An 18,482-nucleotide genomic window follows, 5' to 3' on the forward strand; every position below is an offset into this window, starting at 1 on the left:
GGAGGGGGGGGACGCGGGGGGATGAACACATTTAAAAATTACAGCAAACCGGGCATAGTAGCACACGCCTGTAATCCGAGGGACTCAAAAGGCTGAGGGAGGACTGCAAGTTCAAGACAAGCCTCAGCAACTTAGCGACCCTGTCTCCAAACAAACAAATAAATAGGGCTGGGGATATTGCTCCGTGGTTAAGCACCCCTGAGTTCAATTCCCAGTACCAGTAAATGAATAGATAAAATTAAATCAAAGCAATACTTTATTCAAAACTTACGTAGGTCAAACATGATATAATCTAATTTTATCTAGAAAAATTGAGCATTTAAAGAAATCTTTGACCTGTAATACATGGATGGATGAAACAAGGTTAAACACTATCATGATATGACTTCCAGTAATATGTGAAAAATTCCCAAACATCCCAAATCCCAAGGGTTGTAGAACCACCTTATCTGCAATCAGAAGCAAGTTTTTAATAAATTAACCACAAACACAACATTTTAAATATACAGTAGGAACATTTATTTTAACACCTCTAAAAGACATTTCTCCATGCCTGATGATTTGATATAAAAATCAAACACATCATACTTTCCCCATCAGTCTCTCTACATCAAGGGCAATCAGAAATTTATACAACATGAATATTTGCTTCTGAAACAAAAATTACAAATTAAGTGATAACAAAAATACACAAATCAACTGGACCCTAAACAAATTTCTAATGAATTCTTTTCCCTTTCTCCCAATCACCTAGAGCTTCTTTCTTCAGCCTCATTCTGCTCCTTTTCCTTTCTTTGCTTGGCCATGAATTTCTGTGAAAGCAATTTACAATATGAAATACTTATTAGATATTATTTTCCTGTGTATGAAAACCTTTCTAATGTATTTCATTGCATTTACAATTTAAAAGTGCCCAACTCTACAAAAGATTACAAACACAGTGCTTTATATTAGTATTCCTTCTTTTCATTCATCAGTCTTATGATATTTTATATATACCAAGCTTTATGCTTGGTGCTTGAAGATTCAGTGACAACAAAGTAAGATAAGCATTGTATACAATGGAGCTTATATTCTAATTAGGAAAGACAAATGATCAAAGAAAAAAAATAAATGAAGTAATTTGGGGTAAGTAGTAAGCACTCTAAAATTATAAGAAGGCAACTGATTAGGTTGACCTTTTGTGGGGAGGGGTTAAGCTGGAATGTCCTACTTTAGCTAGGTCTTACTTAAGCAAAGTTCTTTCTAAGGAGCTAATATTTGAGTTGAAACCAAAAAGAAGTGAAACTGAGAAGAGGCAAAGAAATAGCATTGTAAAGGTGTAAAACTGGCAAGGAGCCCTCATGTATAAAAAAAAGAAAAAAGAGCCAGATATAGGGCTGGGGATATGGCTCAGTGGCAGACTACACTTGGGGGGTTCAATCCCCAGTACTACAGGAAAAAAAAAAAAGTCAAACAGAGAGCCAGAAAAGTTGGGATGAAGTCAGTAATAAAAAGCTGAGTTCAGAGAAGTTTAAAAGTCAGATCAGGTAGGGCTTTATGGACTCACAATAAGAAGTTTAAATATTATTCCAAATGCCATATTATGCAGTTGGGTTTTAAATGGAAAACTACACAATAAAGTTGAAAGCACAGGGAACATAAGTAAAACGTATAAGGGTTTGAGGCTAGAATAAAACAACTAGGTCCAAATCTTATGTCTGCCACTAACTAGTTATGTAACCTTGGGTTTAGAAATGTAATCCTGAGTCTGGGTCTTCATGTCAAAAGCTGGAATAACATTTGTCTTTTAAAGTTGTTGAGGGGATTAAATAAGCTTTCAGCACATAATAGTTCAGTGTTTGATGAGTGTCTATGGCACAAATTCAATAGAAAGTACATGTAAAACAATCTCAAACATTCAGGAGGAATCAGAACCACTGCTTTAATGGCTAAGAATGATTCTCTAGAGCAGTACTGCCTAAACATGTAAAACTTTAAAAAGAGGGCTTTGTGATCAATCAATTTAGGAAACTGCATTGCATAAACTTAAGCAGGATACTTTCTGGCTAGCAATTCAGGAAAAAAAAAAAATTCCCCATATGTTTTTTGTTGGAAGAAATGTTAGTTTGCTAACATGTACATGACTTTGTAACAGGGCATCAAAATATGCAGTTTCTTTTACTTTAATGGAGTGTCACGTGAGACTATTAATCTGCAGAATCTACTCTGGAAAATGCTATTGTTCGAGGAAAAGAAATAAGGGCTAGAAGCTGCTGGCAAGGTATAGTGAGGGAGAAAATAGGATTTTGGACTTAGATGAATAAACTAGCAAGAACATCCACAACAGTTCTCGCAAAAGGGAAAAAAATGTACATTTTGGGTAGATATTTAACTAGTTCAATTACAAGACAATAACAGCACCTGGAGATTGTAAGAGTTAATAATTAGAAATTACCTCTGTATTTTGCTTATGACGAGTACTCTTGCAGTGATTTGTCATTGCTTTTTCACCTGAGTAGAAGAGGGAACAAATTGGACAGAAGAATCCAGCCTTCGGTACAAGAAAATCTAAATCTTTAAGATAAAGAGTTGAGAAGAGAAAGGAAGAAAATTAATAATGTACTAACAGTTATGTCAGTTTATCCAAACATTTTAAGCATAGTATATATACTTACATACAAGGATAGCAAACACTTCTATATACTGTGAGATCAAGAGCAATAACTTTAATTATAAAACATTTTTTTTTTTAAAGAAATTATTATCAGGTACAGTAGCAAATGCCTGTAATCTCAGAGATTTGGGAGACTGAGGCAGGAGAATCAAAAGTTTAAGACCAGCATCAGCAACTTAAAGAGAACCTGTCTCAAAATAAAAAAAGACTTAGGGATGTAACACAGTGGTAAAATGCCCCTGAGTTCAATCTCCAGTAACAAAACAACAACAACAACAACAACAAAATTTCATTCTCAGGAATGCCAGAATTCCACTTAAGTGGTATAATGTAAACTGAATAGTTTCCCATGGAGAAGGCTGGATTAGAAAGAACATTCAATTATCCTTCAGAATAGAATCTGACAGAGTCTAAAATAAAAAATTTTAGGAATACCCTGATAAAAAAATAAAAGGGAGAAGAGGCAGAATGATAGGTGATTGCTTATGGAGTGTACAGGCTGAGCAAACAAGGTTTACCTCATATGGTCCTGAAAAAAGTTTGCAAACTTAACTTTTCTGCATGTTCTACCTAACTGGAGTTTCTGCCAGGGCAAGTATAACTCAATTCTCACCTCAGCAGCAAAGAAAGCACCAGAAATAAAACAGGAAACATATATGCCAGACTTTTTAAGAGTGCAATAAAAATATTCCTGCCAGGTTAAAAAACAGCCTACTTTTTAAGCTGTCTTCAGAAGTAACAAGCAAGGTTACTCAATAATTCATTTAAACAACAGAACAAGTATTATGGTGCAGACATTTCACTTTACCTTCTGGGACATCAGGTGCCACTGATTTGCCTAAAGATGGGTCCTCAGTCTTCTTGCGTTTTCGATCTGGTTCTGAATCCTTTAATCCAGATTCTTCATCAACTAAAGTCATTAAAAATTTTCAAGGAAAAAAGGAAGCTATTCAACATAGATTTATAGACTTTGTGAAGTTAATGTTGGATAATCCCTACCTTAGATGACTAAAACTCAAAGAAACTCTTCCTTGGTTAATACCACCTGACTATTCTGCATATACTATTCTCTAGATTGTCTGATGTCAAAAAAATATATGGGTAAATCTGTTTAGATTTATTAAATGCATTTAGAGGTAAAGGGCCAAAACTAACAGAAAATTTTATTTACATATAGTTTCAGAAAAAACTTACAGGGGAACAAGTAGGACTGTAGTTCTGGGAAGAGTTAACTTGTCTATACAAGGTGCTGGGTTGAAGAGTTAAGTGGAAATTAGGGGAAAGGATATACCGGCAGAGAATAATTCTGATGCCCCTCCAACCTAGAAAACTGAGCCTAAATTGATAGCCTAAGAGAGAATTAAAAGTGATATTATGAATATGAAAGCTCAGCAGAGTGAATAACCTCTAATGGACTGTGTACAGTACTAAGGGCCAGCTAAGACTCAAAAGAACTTGGACTGACTCATGGTTGATAATTTTTCCTTAGAGAAAAATTTAAAACAGAAAGACTACACTTATTGCTCTAGTAACAATACTTAAATTGCTTTAAATTAAACATATTAAATTGTTTGAATAGCAATTTCAACACCTTTATTTTTAGCAAATAATATTCAAAGCTGAGAAGGAACCCTATTTCTAATATAACATAGAACAAGGAGGCAAGGAGGGCACTGCAAAGAGAATAATGGTAAAAGGGATACCTTATAGTGTTGTTTTAAGTCATACTGGTAATAAATTCCCAGATATCAGGAACTTTGTGTTCTTTTCTACACTTTTCAGCATTTTATCCAATATAATGGACACAAAGCCACATACTTGTTGAGTGAAGTATTCTCCCTTGCTGGATACTGTTCCTTTTTTGTTTCAACTTAAATTTTATTGATGTTATTCAGACATTTTATGTTACTGGCTGGCTGCTTGGAAGCATTAAAAATAGACAATTGCCTGATGCTACAACATGGTCAGAAGAACCTTTTATAGATCATTTCTACAAATATATCTCATCCTAATTTCAATGGTCCATTATCTCTAAATTATGAAAATAAAAATTGTATCTGGACCTAATAATCCTAAACCTGCCATTTCCCACTCCTGTTCTATTTTACTGCTTTTCTACTTAGATGGTAATCTTTGAAATTTTTACCACCATCTCATGCTATGTAACTCTCTCCACATCCTAACAATCCTGCTTTACCTTCACTAATTTGTAAGGCCTCTTCACCTTTTGCTGATTCTGTTGCAACAGCTTTTTCTGAGAGTGGTGCTTTACCACCAATTCTAATTCTCTTCATTGGTGTTTTAGCTTTAAAACAGAAAGACTAAATTTACTGCTCTAGTAACAATATTTAAATTGCTTTAAATTAAACACATTAAATTGTTTGAATAATAATTTCAACACCCTAGTTTTTAGCAAATAATACCCAAAGTTGAGAAGGAACCCTATTTCTAGTATAAAATAGAAGTCATTTAAAAAATATTCCTTGTAGTTAAAACATCCTCCTACATTACCTTTTTATCATGTTCCAAACAACTCTTCTTCTCTATCTTCTTTACTTAAGGTGGCTATACATATTTTTCTAATTTGCTACATAAGCCTGTGGAGATCTTCCTATTATTTTATTCTTTGGTTTAAATCTTCCCTGATTTTCTTTAATGGAAATTATTTATCTCCTTCAAGTCCTACAAGTGAGCTGCTCTATTATTCTAAACCATCAAAATATTAAAGTAAAATTGTACATTATTGAATTGTTCTAAATCCTAAATTTAAACAAAATCTGGGTAGCAGCGTGGTATAAACATCCTTCTGATCATCAAAAGCTGTTTTGCCCACAATGTAAATAGACCATTATCATTCCAATTCTAAGTTGGCTATACTAGCTTGTTTTCTGTTTTTGACAACCTTTCCTTAGAGCAAGTTCTGGTCTATAACTAAGAGAAATATGTGAAATCTGTACACATTTCTGTGGAAAATATTATTTGCTGGCTTACTATATTGATACAGGATGAAATTATTGGTAATGCCACAACATATAGTCTAAAATTAATTTTATATATAACCCTTTCATAAAACAGGAAAACTACCACTTCCAATAATCTACCTGCTAAGTGTCTTTCAATCATGGTTTTCAGATCTTCTGAAACATTCTCATTTACTGGACCCATTTGGGACAAGGCTTCAAGTTTTGTCTTCTTTGTGTCCATGGCTCTCTTCTTTCTATCTCCTCTTTTATCTAGAGGACCATCATTTTTGCTTTGTGCTAACTCAACTTTTAAATCACTGTCTCCATCTTCCTCCTCTCCAACTTCATCAACAGTAACAAAATTAAGTTCTTCTTTTAGATTGTTAAAATCAGCCAGAGAGTCTTCATCCTCTTCAGTTACTTCATCCAAAGTCACTAAATGCAAATCACTGCTGTCATCCTGTATTTCATCTACAGTGACTAAAGTAGAAGGGTCTTCAGGCATCTGAGAAGAAATGAACCCAATGGAATCCCTTACAGGATTTCCTTCATCTCCTTTAGCATTTAAAGTGGCAAAAGTTATGTCTGCTGACTCATTTAAAGGTAGCTCTTCTACTTCTCCAATTTCATCCACAGTTACCAAGCGTTCTTGTTTGAGAAGATCTTGTTCTTCAGCCACTGTTAGAACAGTAACATCTTTTGGTTCACTGTGGGAAATGCAATCATCCTGGTCAATTAATTCATCTAATGTAAGAAGTGAATTTGAATTTTTTACCATTTCTTCCATATTTAATTCTTCTTCATCAATTACTTCATCCACAGTGACTAGAGCTTGTGCAGCTGCATCTTCCTCTTCCCCAATCTCATCCAATGTTACAAAAGATAATTCTCCCTCAACACCATGAGAGGCAGAGGTTTTCCCCTTCTTTTTCTTCAAGTTAAGTTCAGAAGGAGTACTTTTAAGAGCTTCTTTCCTTTTTCCCTTTAATGGATTCTGCTTGGCTTGAGAAGAATTCACTTCTTCTATAACCTCATCCACAGTAACAAATTCATCCAAGTTAAATGGAAATAACGGTTCCTGTTTGGAAGTTAAAAATCACAGTATTAACAACTACTGACCACTCAGGTTGCAAATAGTCACAATAAATGTGCAGGCAGATCATTTGTAAGAATTATACTGCAGTTTCCTAAAGGCTAAAATAAAATTAGGATTTTTTTAAAAGCCTCCACAAACAGATTAACTGCAATTCATGAATACATGTTAAAGAGATTCAATGATATTAATCTAATTCCATTTTCACATAATTTTAATAAGATTGATTACTTCTTAAATGATAAGTTTTGTAATACAACAATGGCACAAAAATGCTACATTTAAGCATCTGTCAAACAATCAATATAAAGAATTTACTGATCCATATGCTAAATATCTAATAAGTGCTCTGAGAGGACTTACAGAACTTCTAAAACCACTGCAAATGTAACTAGCTCAATGGACTGTTCCCATTGATCAATTCACTTACAATACACATTTTACTTATGCAATGCTAAGAAATAAAGCTTATGCTTTGATAAAGTTATTTTATGAAAACAATTATTACTAGTTAATGTAACTATATTTGAAAACAAAACATCTGTAATTTGAAAAATGGTGCCTAGAGAAACCAGTTTCCATCAGTGCTCCCACATTTATTTAGAATGCTACCAATGATCAATTGTAAGTACATGTAATAAACTATTTAACCTACTTCAATATAAAAAGTATTAGTAGTAGAATTAGTGTTAGGGTCAAAAAGAAAACAGTCATTGCTATCCCTTACTCTATACCTCTCCTTCTCTAAACATTTTATTAACTAAATAAGGCAGACTCAAGTTATAAGACAGACGAATTCTGTAATGGAAGGCTGGAAATGAAGTAGTGGTGTTAGTGGATTATTTTTTACCTCTTTAGATTTGGAACTTCTACCAGTGGTGCTTTTAGAATTCTTAGTGTTTTGCCCAGACAAAGCCTGAAATATTAAGTAAGAAATACAGAAAAACAGAATTTACATCCAGGTAATTAAAGTTCTTAAAAAACCCCAAAACCCTAAACACAATTATGCAAATATTTAATGAGTATACACAATTAAGTTACTGGTCATTTACTAGTACAGGCATAGTCTCTGAAAATTGTAGCTAAATTCAGTTTTACCAATCTTTTCTTTACTATATCCATAATGTCTAAATTGGGCAATTATGTGACTACAAAAAGGAAGCTTCAATTTAAAAGAAAAAACAGATTTTTCATTCAGAAGGAGAATGCTAAGTCACGTTAAAAGATTCACTACAGATTTTCCTTTTAAACCACATATTTTTGACCAAATAATGCTTTTCCAACTAATTATGAACTTTGAGCTTGATATTCTAAATGCCTATTGGCTTAATTCAATGGATTTAAGAAAGGGAAATGAGAGCTTGGGGGGCACAGTGAGGAGATGAAAGTATGAAACATCTCTACTCTGTAACTACAGCAGCAGAGCTAAGCACGTCAAAGACACACTAAGTCATTCTTCTTACTCTCCTCACCTTATTGTTGCTGTCATCCCGTTTCATGATGGAAGGTCTAGCCTCTGTTTCCTGAGACTGTTTGGTTATGTCCTTGTAATCCAGTTTAGAATCCTTGCCTTGAAGGACTGAGATCTTTCCACTGCTTTCTCTGGTAATACCACTCTGAGTGGGTTTGAATTTACTGCTGCCTTCTGCCAAGTCTGATCTGGTACTTTTAAGTAGACCAAGTTCTTTGGCTGAAAGTTTCTTTTCAACATTTACTTGATCTCTAAGCACAGATTTTAGAAAACTTTTCTGATTTTCAGTTTTTGACGCTGGAGCTTTTGCTTTAGGAGAAGAGACCATAGCAGCCTTAATATTTGATTTATTGCCAGATACATTTGATACAGCCAGCATACTAGTTTTACCAGTTTCATCGGGCTTATTGGTCTGACCCAATTCCTTATTTGGGCAGGCCTTGATTACAATATTTTCTGCAGGCTTTTCTTTCATTGCTACCATAATCTTTTCCAATTTTTCTGCAACCATCTTAGCTTCATTCTTTTCAGTCTTCTCTGTTCCTATCTGTAGATCCATTCTGGTTTCCTTGGTATTAATTTCATTGTCCTCCTTTTCATCCATGTCGCTTTTTTCAGAAATACTCTTTTTATTCACTATCTTCTCATCCCCAGTGCAAATTCCTGGTGCTACAGTCGTAACACAAGCAGATGGCACTATTTCTGAAACAGTTTCATGTGTGTCCACTTCAGCTACAGCTTCTACCATAGATTGTGTGATTCCAGAAAAGAAATCTTCTGCTTCAGATGGAGAATCTTCTAGAATTCCTTTGATACTCCTTTCTTCTATAAGTACACTATCTGATATTGGCAATTCTGTTTCAGGGTTCATAATTTCTGCCTCTTCCTTCTCAAAGTCAGTGGTACACACCTGTTGATTTAAAGCAGACTCCTCTATATTTTCCACAAACAATTCAATACTAGCTGGAGTGGTTGCCACAAGAGGAATTTCTATGTTGACCTCCTCCCCTTGAGTTTCAATTTCCAGTGTTTCAATAGCAAAGTCAGAGTCACACAGTGCTTTTTCAGGTTCTTCCTCACAAGGCTCTTCCTGCTGAATGGAAGTTTCTGTCTGAATATTGGAAGTAGTTTCTTCTTCAACCTCACTAGGTTTAACAGAGGGACTATCAGCTGCTGTTTGCACCTCACTTTCATCAACTGGACTGTTTTTCAAGTCAGGGCTAAAAGTATTTAAAAACAAACAAAAAAGAACACAAACAAAAACAAACAAAAATCAAACTATGATGAGAATTCAACCATTATAAATAATTCTGTTGATGCCAATTGTAAAGACTTCCTGATGCATTCATAATAAGCACTGGGAAATCCAGCCAATCAGCATTAAAGTGGTTAAGATGTTCTGATGTAAGTGTGTAAACAATGTAAAAACTTGAGATCCTTCATCTCACTGAAGTTTTTTTTTTTTTTTCCTTTTTTGGTGGTACTGTGAATTAAACCCAGGGAAGATCTACCACTGAACTCAATTCTCAGCCCTTTTTTATTTTGAAACTATGTCTCACTAAGTTGCCCAGACTGGCCTCCAATTTGTGATCCCCCTGAGTTGACCCCGGAAGTTGCTAGGCCTATAGGCATACGTGCCACCCCACCTGGCTTGAAGATTTCTCTTTAATTCAAAGGAAACAGTGACAGAAATACAACTACTGATATGTTTGTTCATTTTACTCATCTGAGTTATAATCAATATTTTTTTTCTGCTGTGTCAAGTTTGTACTTCATATTGGAAGGCCAAATGTGAATTTCAAATACATTCAGTTATTATTAGATGTCCTATCCTCTTATCAGTGGTAACTGAAATAAGAAAGTATGTGTACAGTTCTACAATGAAACTAAAATTTTCTATGTAAACTTTATCTAAACAAACTGGTACGGGGAAATGTCATTCTTAACCATATCCTCTCATTTTTTGATGTGAGACAGATTTGTTTTAATCTCCCAAGAATTATAGTTATTAATGATATATACTTAAAAGAAGACTTTTCTTTGGAAATATTTTTAAAAATAATTCTGTTGGAAATTTAAAGTTAGAGGTGAAACTGATAGAACCACCTTAACATGAACATACTGTCTTATAAAACATTGTTCTCTGGCTACATTATAGAAAGGAATATATGTTCTTAAAAGAAACCTCTCCAGTACTAAGAATAATAAAAAATCTAGTTATTCAGAAGAAATAGAGAAAATACATAGCCATAGTTATTCAGAAGAAATAGAGAAAATACATAGCCAAGTACATGTAATTGATGTTATCTCTCATCATGGTCTTCCCAAACCCAAAGTAAACAAAAGTGCGTAATCTTATAATTCCACTACTTTCACTGAGGCGGAGACAAAGTATTTTTAATATTTATGTTCTACAATTAAAATTTATCTTAGGAGAATAAGGAGCACCTTAGCTTTTGAAGACAACATCCAGCATGCTGTCAACACAAATTAAAGTTTAACCAATATATTCACATAATTACATTGGAGGAAAATTTAAAAAAATGATGATTACCATATCAATACCTCATAGTAAAGAGTACCTCTGATAAACTTCTGAAAGTACAGTTAAATATATTCTAGTTAACAATGCAAGATGACGTGTACCTGTGTCCTAAGACGTTCATCACATTTCAGAAGCATGGAAAAAGTCCAAATCAGGGTTTAATCATCTGAGCCAATAAACTGGCTCTCCCACAAGGATGGTAAATTTAATTAGGCTTGCAAAGAAGAATAGAACACTTTTCTACCAGAAAAACACCTGTTTGTTCAAAAGTTGCAAAGGCACCAAGTTTGAGTAATTTGAGTTGAAGAACCAGTAACCATGGACCTTAATATGTATTTTATTTACTGTAAAAGCTACACTTTGTATAATGAAAGGCTTTTATTTGAAATAATTCACATCTTTTATATTAAAAACACCAATGGCCAGGCATGGTGGCCCACGCTTGCAATCCCAGTGGCTCGGGAGGCTGAGACAGGAGAATCGCGAGTTCTAAGCCAGCCTTAGCAACAGTGAGGCGTTAAGCAACTCAATGAGACCCTGTCTCTGAATAAAATACAAAATAGGCTGGGAGTGTGGCTCAGAGTGTGCCCCTAAATTCAATCCCTGTTACCAAAAAAAAAAAAAAACAGTGGTTGATTTTTATATGTTCCAAATTCTTGGGACTAGTCAAAATAAAGTTTGTGGCTAAGCACAAACATGACAAAGAAGTTGTGACATACACAGATACATGAATATTATTTCTCAAAATACAAGATTAATTTCTGATGATGAAGAATAAACTCAAACTCCTGAATCATTACTGAATTGCATATTAACCCTAAAATCTTTACAAACATTTATGGGGCTGGAAGAATAACAATGAAGAGGATCTTGATTCCTGGCTCAAGAATATAGCAAGATTTTTTTCCCTTTACCATATTTAAAGTTTGTCTATAAAAAGTTATTATCTTTTATACAAAATGAATCACTATGCAGTTCCACACTTGAAAGAGAACATAGAACTATTTGGAAAAAAGATTTAATTCCATATTTGTCCTTCTGTGCCTCTCTCTTTAAAAATTTATAGAATTCATTTACTAAAAATTAATACCTCCAGCTGATATGGTAGAAAGCATCAATAGTGATCAATTCAGATTGAAAAGTCAGTTTGAGATGTCAAATAAGTGACATTATTAACACCAGAGTTAAACAGGAAAACAGTCATATTCTGGAAAATGGCACACAAAAGGGATTCCAGGAAGGCATTCATCACAGGTATCTAATTTCCTACTCCCCTGTTCTACCCCATAGTCCCATAATTCCACAATGTCAAAAAAGGCATACAACAAAAGCTGAGCATGAGAACGAAGAGTAACACTTAAGACAGGAAACTTTAGAGTTGACTTCACAATACTGAAGATTAGTGTTTATTTCAGAGTCCCACTGGGTACTTCCCAATATTAGTGAGTTAGGGAAATTTCATCTAGCATCCTTATTTGGAACCTTAGTCACATGATAAGTAAATATTGATTGCATGGAAGGGGGATGAATACAGGGTTAATATGTGGGTTATTATTAAATTATGAATGATATTTTCTCTACATGGGAAATCTATTTAAATAGTTTACATTAATTATAAACAAAAGGATCATATTCATGATGAATGGCAACCACAAGTACTTTATAAAAACAATAAATATTAGTATTTTCTTAACATCAGTTTACTCTAAAAGAAATATTAAGTATTCTGGCCATATCCCGTATCTTTCTCCTTCATCTCATATAAGTCAGAAAAAAATGAATGACATACTAGAAATTAACTATGAAATGATTAATGCTAGAATTTCTAAATTAATTTTATAAGACTGAACAACTACCTGTAAATTCACTATTAATATCTAATTTTAAAAGATATATCTAAATAATAAAAGAAAGATAATGACTAATTACTACTGCTATAGGCAATAGCTTTTCTTTTGCAGACTTCAGAGAAAACTATCAAAGTACAGAAAATGAATTTGGGGACAAGTCTATTTATTTACTAGTCACAGAGTTATTGTGGAAAAACTGTTGGTCTCTGTACTACTACATGCGCCGCTGTTACTAAGTCCTCTGTGGCTTTAAGAGAAAACGTTGTTGGTTGTATTATTCTTTAGGTATATGAATTTAACTAGGTTGATGATGTAAACTTAAAAAAAAAAAAAAGTATGTGTTGACACATGTGGAAAACCCATTGCTTCAAAGTTACTAAGAAGAAAAAATCCATAAGACATTCTGTTTTCAGGCATCTTAAAATCAGTGTACTAAACAACAAATACTTTTTATATTTAAATACTTTCAAACTGTTATTTCAAGCTTACATGTTCTTATAACGTGGACTAACAAAATACCAGTGATGAATTAGTACACAAGAGGTAAAAGAAATGTTCTAAATCAATGCTGTGCAAATAAAAGCAGTGAATGGCAGGTTATTAACTGGTAGGATAAGGAAGTGACAAAGACAATATCCATTTTAATGAAAACGATATCCATTTTAATGAAAACGTTAGTAAGGAGAGAGTGTACTGTGGTCAAATCAAGTTTGTCAATCACTAATTTTTAGGGACTCTAAAAAATGAGCTTTCATCCTCTGAAACTACAAAGCAGTTCATATTAACTTTTTTTGTTTTTTGACAAATTTTCCTTTTCCCACTTCAGTTTCTAAAAATGTACCAAAATATACACTGAAAATTATCTTTTTATTAAAAATTATCTTTTTATTAAACTAATGAAGTTTTGTATTTTGGAAATTGATTTTTCACTATTGTGTTCACTATAAAATAGAAAACTCTAACAAAAAGAATATAATATTGACCATGAAGTTAAATTGTTAAAGTTTCTACAAAGCATTTTATAAAGAAGTAATATTTATATATTTAATCTAAACAGTAATATTTATATTTCAATTCATAGTTTACCTAAATAATCAGTAAAACCTGAATGAGATAAAAAACAAAACCCCTCGGTCAACAGAACCCCAAAAGAAAACCACAATGACTTCATATATACACAAAAGGAATGAGTAAGATAGGATTTTTTCCTACAGTGAGACTATTTACTATAAATATGGAAATAAAATTCAGTATCTAAATACTGTACAAAAATGTTAGCAAACTTAAAGCAACATACCTTTCTTTTTCTGGTTCTGGGTCTTTCTCAATTTGAGCCTGAAACACAATCCATATTTTATTAGAGGTTATTCTATTGGATTTTAAATATTCAGTTAAAAAATTTTTAAAGTTTAAACCTTAAACCCATTATGTCCTATTGTCCTATATAAAGATCACATAAATATCCATAAACTTGGGCTGGGGATGTGGCTCAAGCGGTAGCGCGCTCGCCTGGCATGCGTGCGGCCCGGGTTCGATCCTCAGCACCACATACATACAAAGATGTTGTGTCCGCAGAAAACTAAAAAATAAATAAATAAATATTAAAAAAAAAAAAATCCATAAACTTTTTGGAACACCTGTAAAATGGCTCAGTTTAAGTTTTTAAAGGTGTCCTATACACAGGATGGAACATAATGAGTTAAAAATAACGGATAGTTTTCAGTGTTCACCTGACAATCAGGTTCTAGAAATATTTTTCTCAATAAAGACCATTACATTGTGTTATACAGAATAATTCACATATAGCAATTAAATTTTCCTTAATGTTGACATGAATGAGAAACTATCTGTGGCTTATAAGAAAGCCAATAAACCTGAAATATAACCATCTTCCTTGTAGAATTATTTTAAAAGATTTCTATTTATAAGGAAGACTTAAAAAGTTTCCTACTCAAAACATTTAGAAATGCTGGAACAATAAACCTTTTAAATATTTTTCTGAACTTCCAACAAAACAACATTCTGAGACCCACCGCCCCCCACCCCCAGAAAAAAAAAAAAAAAGTAGAAATTAAAAGATCAGTGCCTATGTACCAAACACTATCTTAGGTACTTGGGGACATATCTGTGAACAACTTGCAAAAATAAAAAATATCTGCCCTTTAGAGCTTATACACAGAAAAAGGAGGACTTTTCTTTAGGAATCATGTGTTATCTCATTTGAAACTTTCTAGAAAGTCTGTCAGAAAAAAAAAAAGAATAGTACTTTACATAAAATGAATAATCTGCTTAGAAAACCTCTTTTAACAGAGTATGTGACAGAAGTCTAGTCTACATCCTACTAGCATAGTAGATATTACTAACAGTCAATAAACCCCATCCAAAGATAGTATTTATAAGCAGTCTTCTCAATCTGTGGAGTAGCCTGTTAGTGGGAACAAAACCTTACGTGATAGCAGAGGAAATCTAACAGATACCTGTATGAGGTAACTTCTTTCCCAATTCATAAGTAAAAGAGAAAAACAAATGCATAGGACTGAATGTGATAAGCACATAAACTGGTTTAAGAAAGATATTTCAGACAACTGTAGGAGCTTTAAAAAAAAAACTAAAAAAAACAACCCTAGAAAAATACAATAAAAATTGAAGAGAAAAAATAAACAATGAGAACTTTTCTCAAGTGAAGAATACACTGATCTTTTTTTTTCCCTCAATACTGGGAACTGAACCCAGTTCACTTTACCACATCCCCAGCTCATTTTATTTTTTGAGACAGGGTTTCACTAAATTGCTGATATTGACTTGAAATTGTGATCCTCCTGCCTCATCCTCCCAAGTAGCTGGGATTAAAGGCGTATACTGTGATACCCAGCTAAGAACAGAATTTTCAATAAAATTTAATTTAAAACAAATATACACACTTCTTTCTCCCAGAAGGAAAACCAAAGCAGCCTATCATTATCATCTTTATCCTAGAGATAATGATGATACGTATATGGAGTTACTCCATCCACATGTCAAAAAATGATATTATATTTTTCAAAATTACCTCACTTTATTCTCATGAAGACAAATTTACATTGTTCCATAAACCATGACAATTACATGTGATTGCAAAACAAATTTTAAAAGAAAAAATATTTAGGGTCAAAACTAGTTTGACTACTGATTAAAAGGAACAAATTTTTAAAAAAATTTAAAGAATAATTATTCAAACTACATTTAGAGTATATCTTCTAAGCTTTGGGTAAGTGCTGTTTTTTTTTTTTTTTTCATTTTCGAAAGGAACAAAAACTGACACACACACAAAATGTTACCTCAGATAAATCCATCTTTGGAGATAACGTGCAAGTCAATACATGGTCACCTATGTTTTGTGGATTTTGTTTCAGAAAGTTGTACATTGATTGAGCAGATTCAGGACTTTCTAACTGAAGAATCGCCTTTGGAGAAGATTTAAAAAAAAAAGGATGAGTAGTTCCTAAAAAATTAAAAGTAGAATTACATTTATTTAAGTATGATCTAGCCATTTCTTTCCATACACCCAAACGAACTGAAAAAAGAGACCCAAACATTTATTTGTAAATAGCATTATTTACAATAGCCAAAAGATAGAAGCAACAAAACTGTCGACCAGTGGATGAGTAGACTTTAAAATGTGGTATATGCATACAATAAAATATTGTTCAACCTTAAAGTGGAACTTCTGACACATGATACAACATGTATGAACCTGGAAGACATATGTTATGGTTTAGATATGAGGTGTTCCTTAAAAGCTCATCTGTGAATCAATGCAAAAGGATTTAGAGGTGAAGTGTTAAGAGAGCCTTAACCTAATTAGTGTGTTCAACCACTGACTGTGATTAACTGGATGGTCACTGTAGGCAGATAGGGTGGGGTTGGAGGAGGTGGGTCACTGGGGGTGTATCTTGGGGTTTATATCTTGTCCTTGTTAAGCAGTGCTCTCTCTGCTTTCTGGTGTGATGTCTTGAATTTGCTTTCCAGCATGTCCTTCCACCATGATGTTCTGACTCACCTTGAGCCCTGAGGAATGGAGCCAGCTATCTGTGGACTGAGACCTCTGAAACTGTGAGCCCCAAAATAAACTTTTCCTCCTTTAAAATGGTTCTTGTCATGTCATGCCTAGCATGCAAGAGGCCCTATGTTCCATTCTACCACCCCACCCCAAAAAAAATCAAGGAGGAAAAAAAAAAAGAAGAAAATACAATGTTGATTGACAGGCTGAGAGGAAGAGGAATGGCAGGTTATTGTTTAATGGAGCTTCTATTTGAGATTATGGGAAAACTTCTGGAAACGGATAACGATAATACTGTCAATAAAATGTGAATGTGCTTAATACTTAATAATGATACTTAATAACCGAAATTAATCAGTGAATTTAAACATTGCTGCAATGGTAAATTTATGTTTTTTGCAAATGGCAGAATTTGTATATTTTACCACCATAACATCTTTTTTTTAATTCTTGAATAATTTGATTGTCTTTTTCTTTCAGGCTCTAGGTGTGTGATTCCAAAGGTATTGTTAATCCTATCTCCAAGTAAAGGAACAAAAGCGATCCTTAGAATGTTGCAAAAGGCAAAGCAAAACTGAAAATGATATGCATTTTTAAAGACTGTGTATTAAGGATGTCTACAAATATATATATATATAAAAGGATGCTGGGCACGGTGGTGCATGCCTATAATCCTAGCGGCTCAGGAGGCTGAGGCACTATGCAACTCGGTGAGACCCTGTCTCTAAATAAAATACAAAATAGGGCTGGAGATGTGGCTCAGTAGTCAAGTGCCCCTGAGTTCAATCCCTGGTACAAAAAGAGTCTGCCTCATGATTCTATACCTAGAAAACCCAAAAGGGTCTACAAAAAAACTACTAGAACTAATAAATGAATTCAGCAAAGTGGCAGGATATAAAATCAACACGCATAAATCAAAGGCATTTCTGTATATCAGCGACAAAACTTCTGAAACGGAAATGAGGAAAAACACTCCATTCACAATATCCTCAAAAAAGATAAAATACTTGGGAATCAACCTAACAAAAGNGAGTCTGCCTAAAGTAAAACTTTAGAATTTGTACATGCCATCTGTGCCCTACCTTCCAGCCTATGTCACACCATTCCTATATGCACATCTGTAATCCTAAACATGTAATCCCAAACATGCTCTATTTTCAGTTAGGAACATACCAAAAAAAAAAAGTCATTGATCAAATATGTACTTTATATGAAGCAAAAATCATCCACTTTAATGTGAAATCCTGCCTTTCTAGATAAAATACTGCTGATCAAAACCTAATTTTAATGGTCATAAACTAAAATATATATTGAATATAGAGGGTATGAAAAATGCAAACAGATGAACAATTTTTGGTTCTTAATTTTAAGAGAAGAACATAGTGGTGCACACCTATAATCCCAGAGACTTGGGAGGCTGAGGCAGGAGAATTGCAAGTTTGAGGCCAGCCTCAGCAATTCAGTGAGGCCCTCAACAACCTAGCAAGACCCTGTTTCAAAACAAAATAAAAATTTAAAAAGGCTGGGGATGTGCTCAGTGATAGAGCAAAGTGCCCCTGGGTTCAATCTTGAGTACCAAAACAAAAAGAAAAAAAAAGAAGCCAAATCATGAAATGAGTATTTATAACTTCTCATAAATGAACAGACCTAAATCTATGTTTTATAGCTGAAAGGAACTTTAAAAAGATATCTGGTAATGTGCATTTCATTTTACAAATAAGTGTAAAACAAACTGCCAAGGCCACAAAGTTAGTCAAAGTCAGATTCAAATAAACTCAATCTAAACTTCCCAGTTAGATAATACTTTTTGGACTATTTTATCCCTTCCCCTGTGTGAATCTTGTTTCTCCTTAAAAACTAAGAGT

At 33.6% G+C, this 18,482-nt stretch overlaps 1 protein-coding gene across 5 annotated transcripts in view; it reads right to left on the reverse strand.

The window, feature by feature from the left end:
* Window positions 1–495: 495 nt before the first annotated feature.
* Znf638 (zinc finger protein 638) overlaps window positions 496–18,482 on the reverse strand; it is a 57,812-nt gene continuing 39,825 nt past the window's right edge. For 4 of the 5 annotated variants that reach the window (XM_048804134.1, XM_048804135.1, XM_015479536.2 and 1 more), the window contains 9 exons: window positions 15,896–16,021; window positions 13,876–13,913; window positions 8,185–9,403; window positions 7,563–7,628; window positions 5,758–6,697; window positions 4,854–4,961; window positions 3,465–3,566; window positions 2,438–2,556; window positions 496–812 (listed from right to left, as the gene is read on the reverse strand). In XM_048804134.1, the coding sequence (XP_048660091.1) occupies window positions 747–812; window positions 2,438–2,556; window positions 3,465–3,566; window positions 4,854–4,961; window positions 5,758–6,697; window positions 7,563–7,628; window positions 8,185–9,403; window positions 13,876–13,913; window positions 15,896–16,021 (2,784 nt within the window). In that variant the 3' untranslated portion in view covers window positions 496–746. The remainder of the gene's footprint in view (window positions 813–2,437; window positions 2,557–3,464; window positions 3,567–4,853; window positions 4,962–5,757; window positions 6,698–7,562; window positions 7,629–8,184; window positions 9,404–13,875; window positions 13,914–15,895; window positions 16,022–18,482) is intronic. The other variant, XM_048804136.1, reaches the window with a different exon arrangement.

This window comes from Marmota marmota, unplaced genomic scaffold (genome assembly GCF_001458135.2).
Source record: "Marmota marmota marmota unplaced genomic scaffold, marMar, whole genome shotgun sequence".
Classification (NCBI taxonomy): Eukaryota; Metazoa; Chordata; class Mammalia; order Rodentia; family Sciuridae; genus Marmota; species Marmota marmota.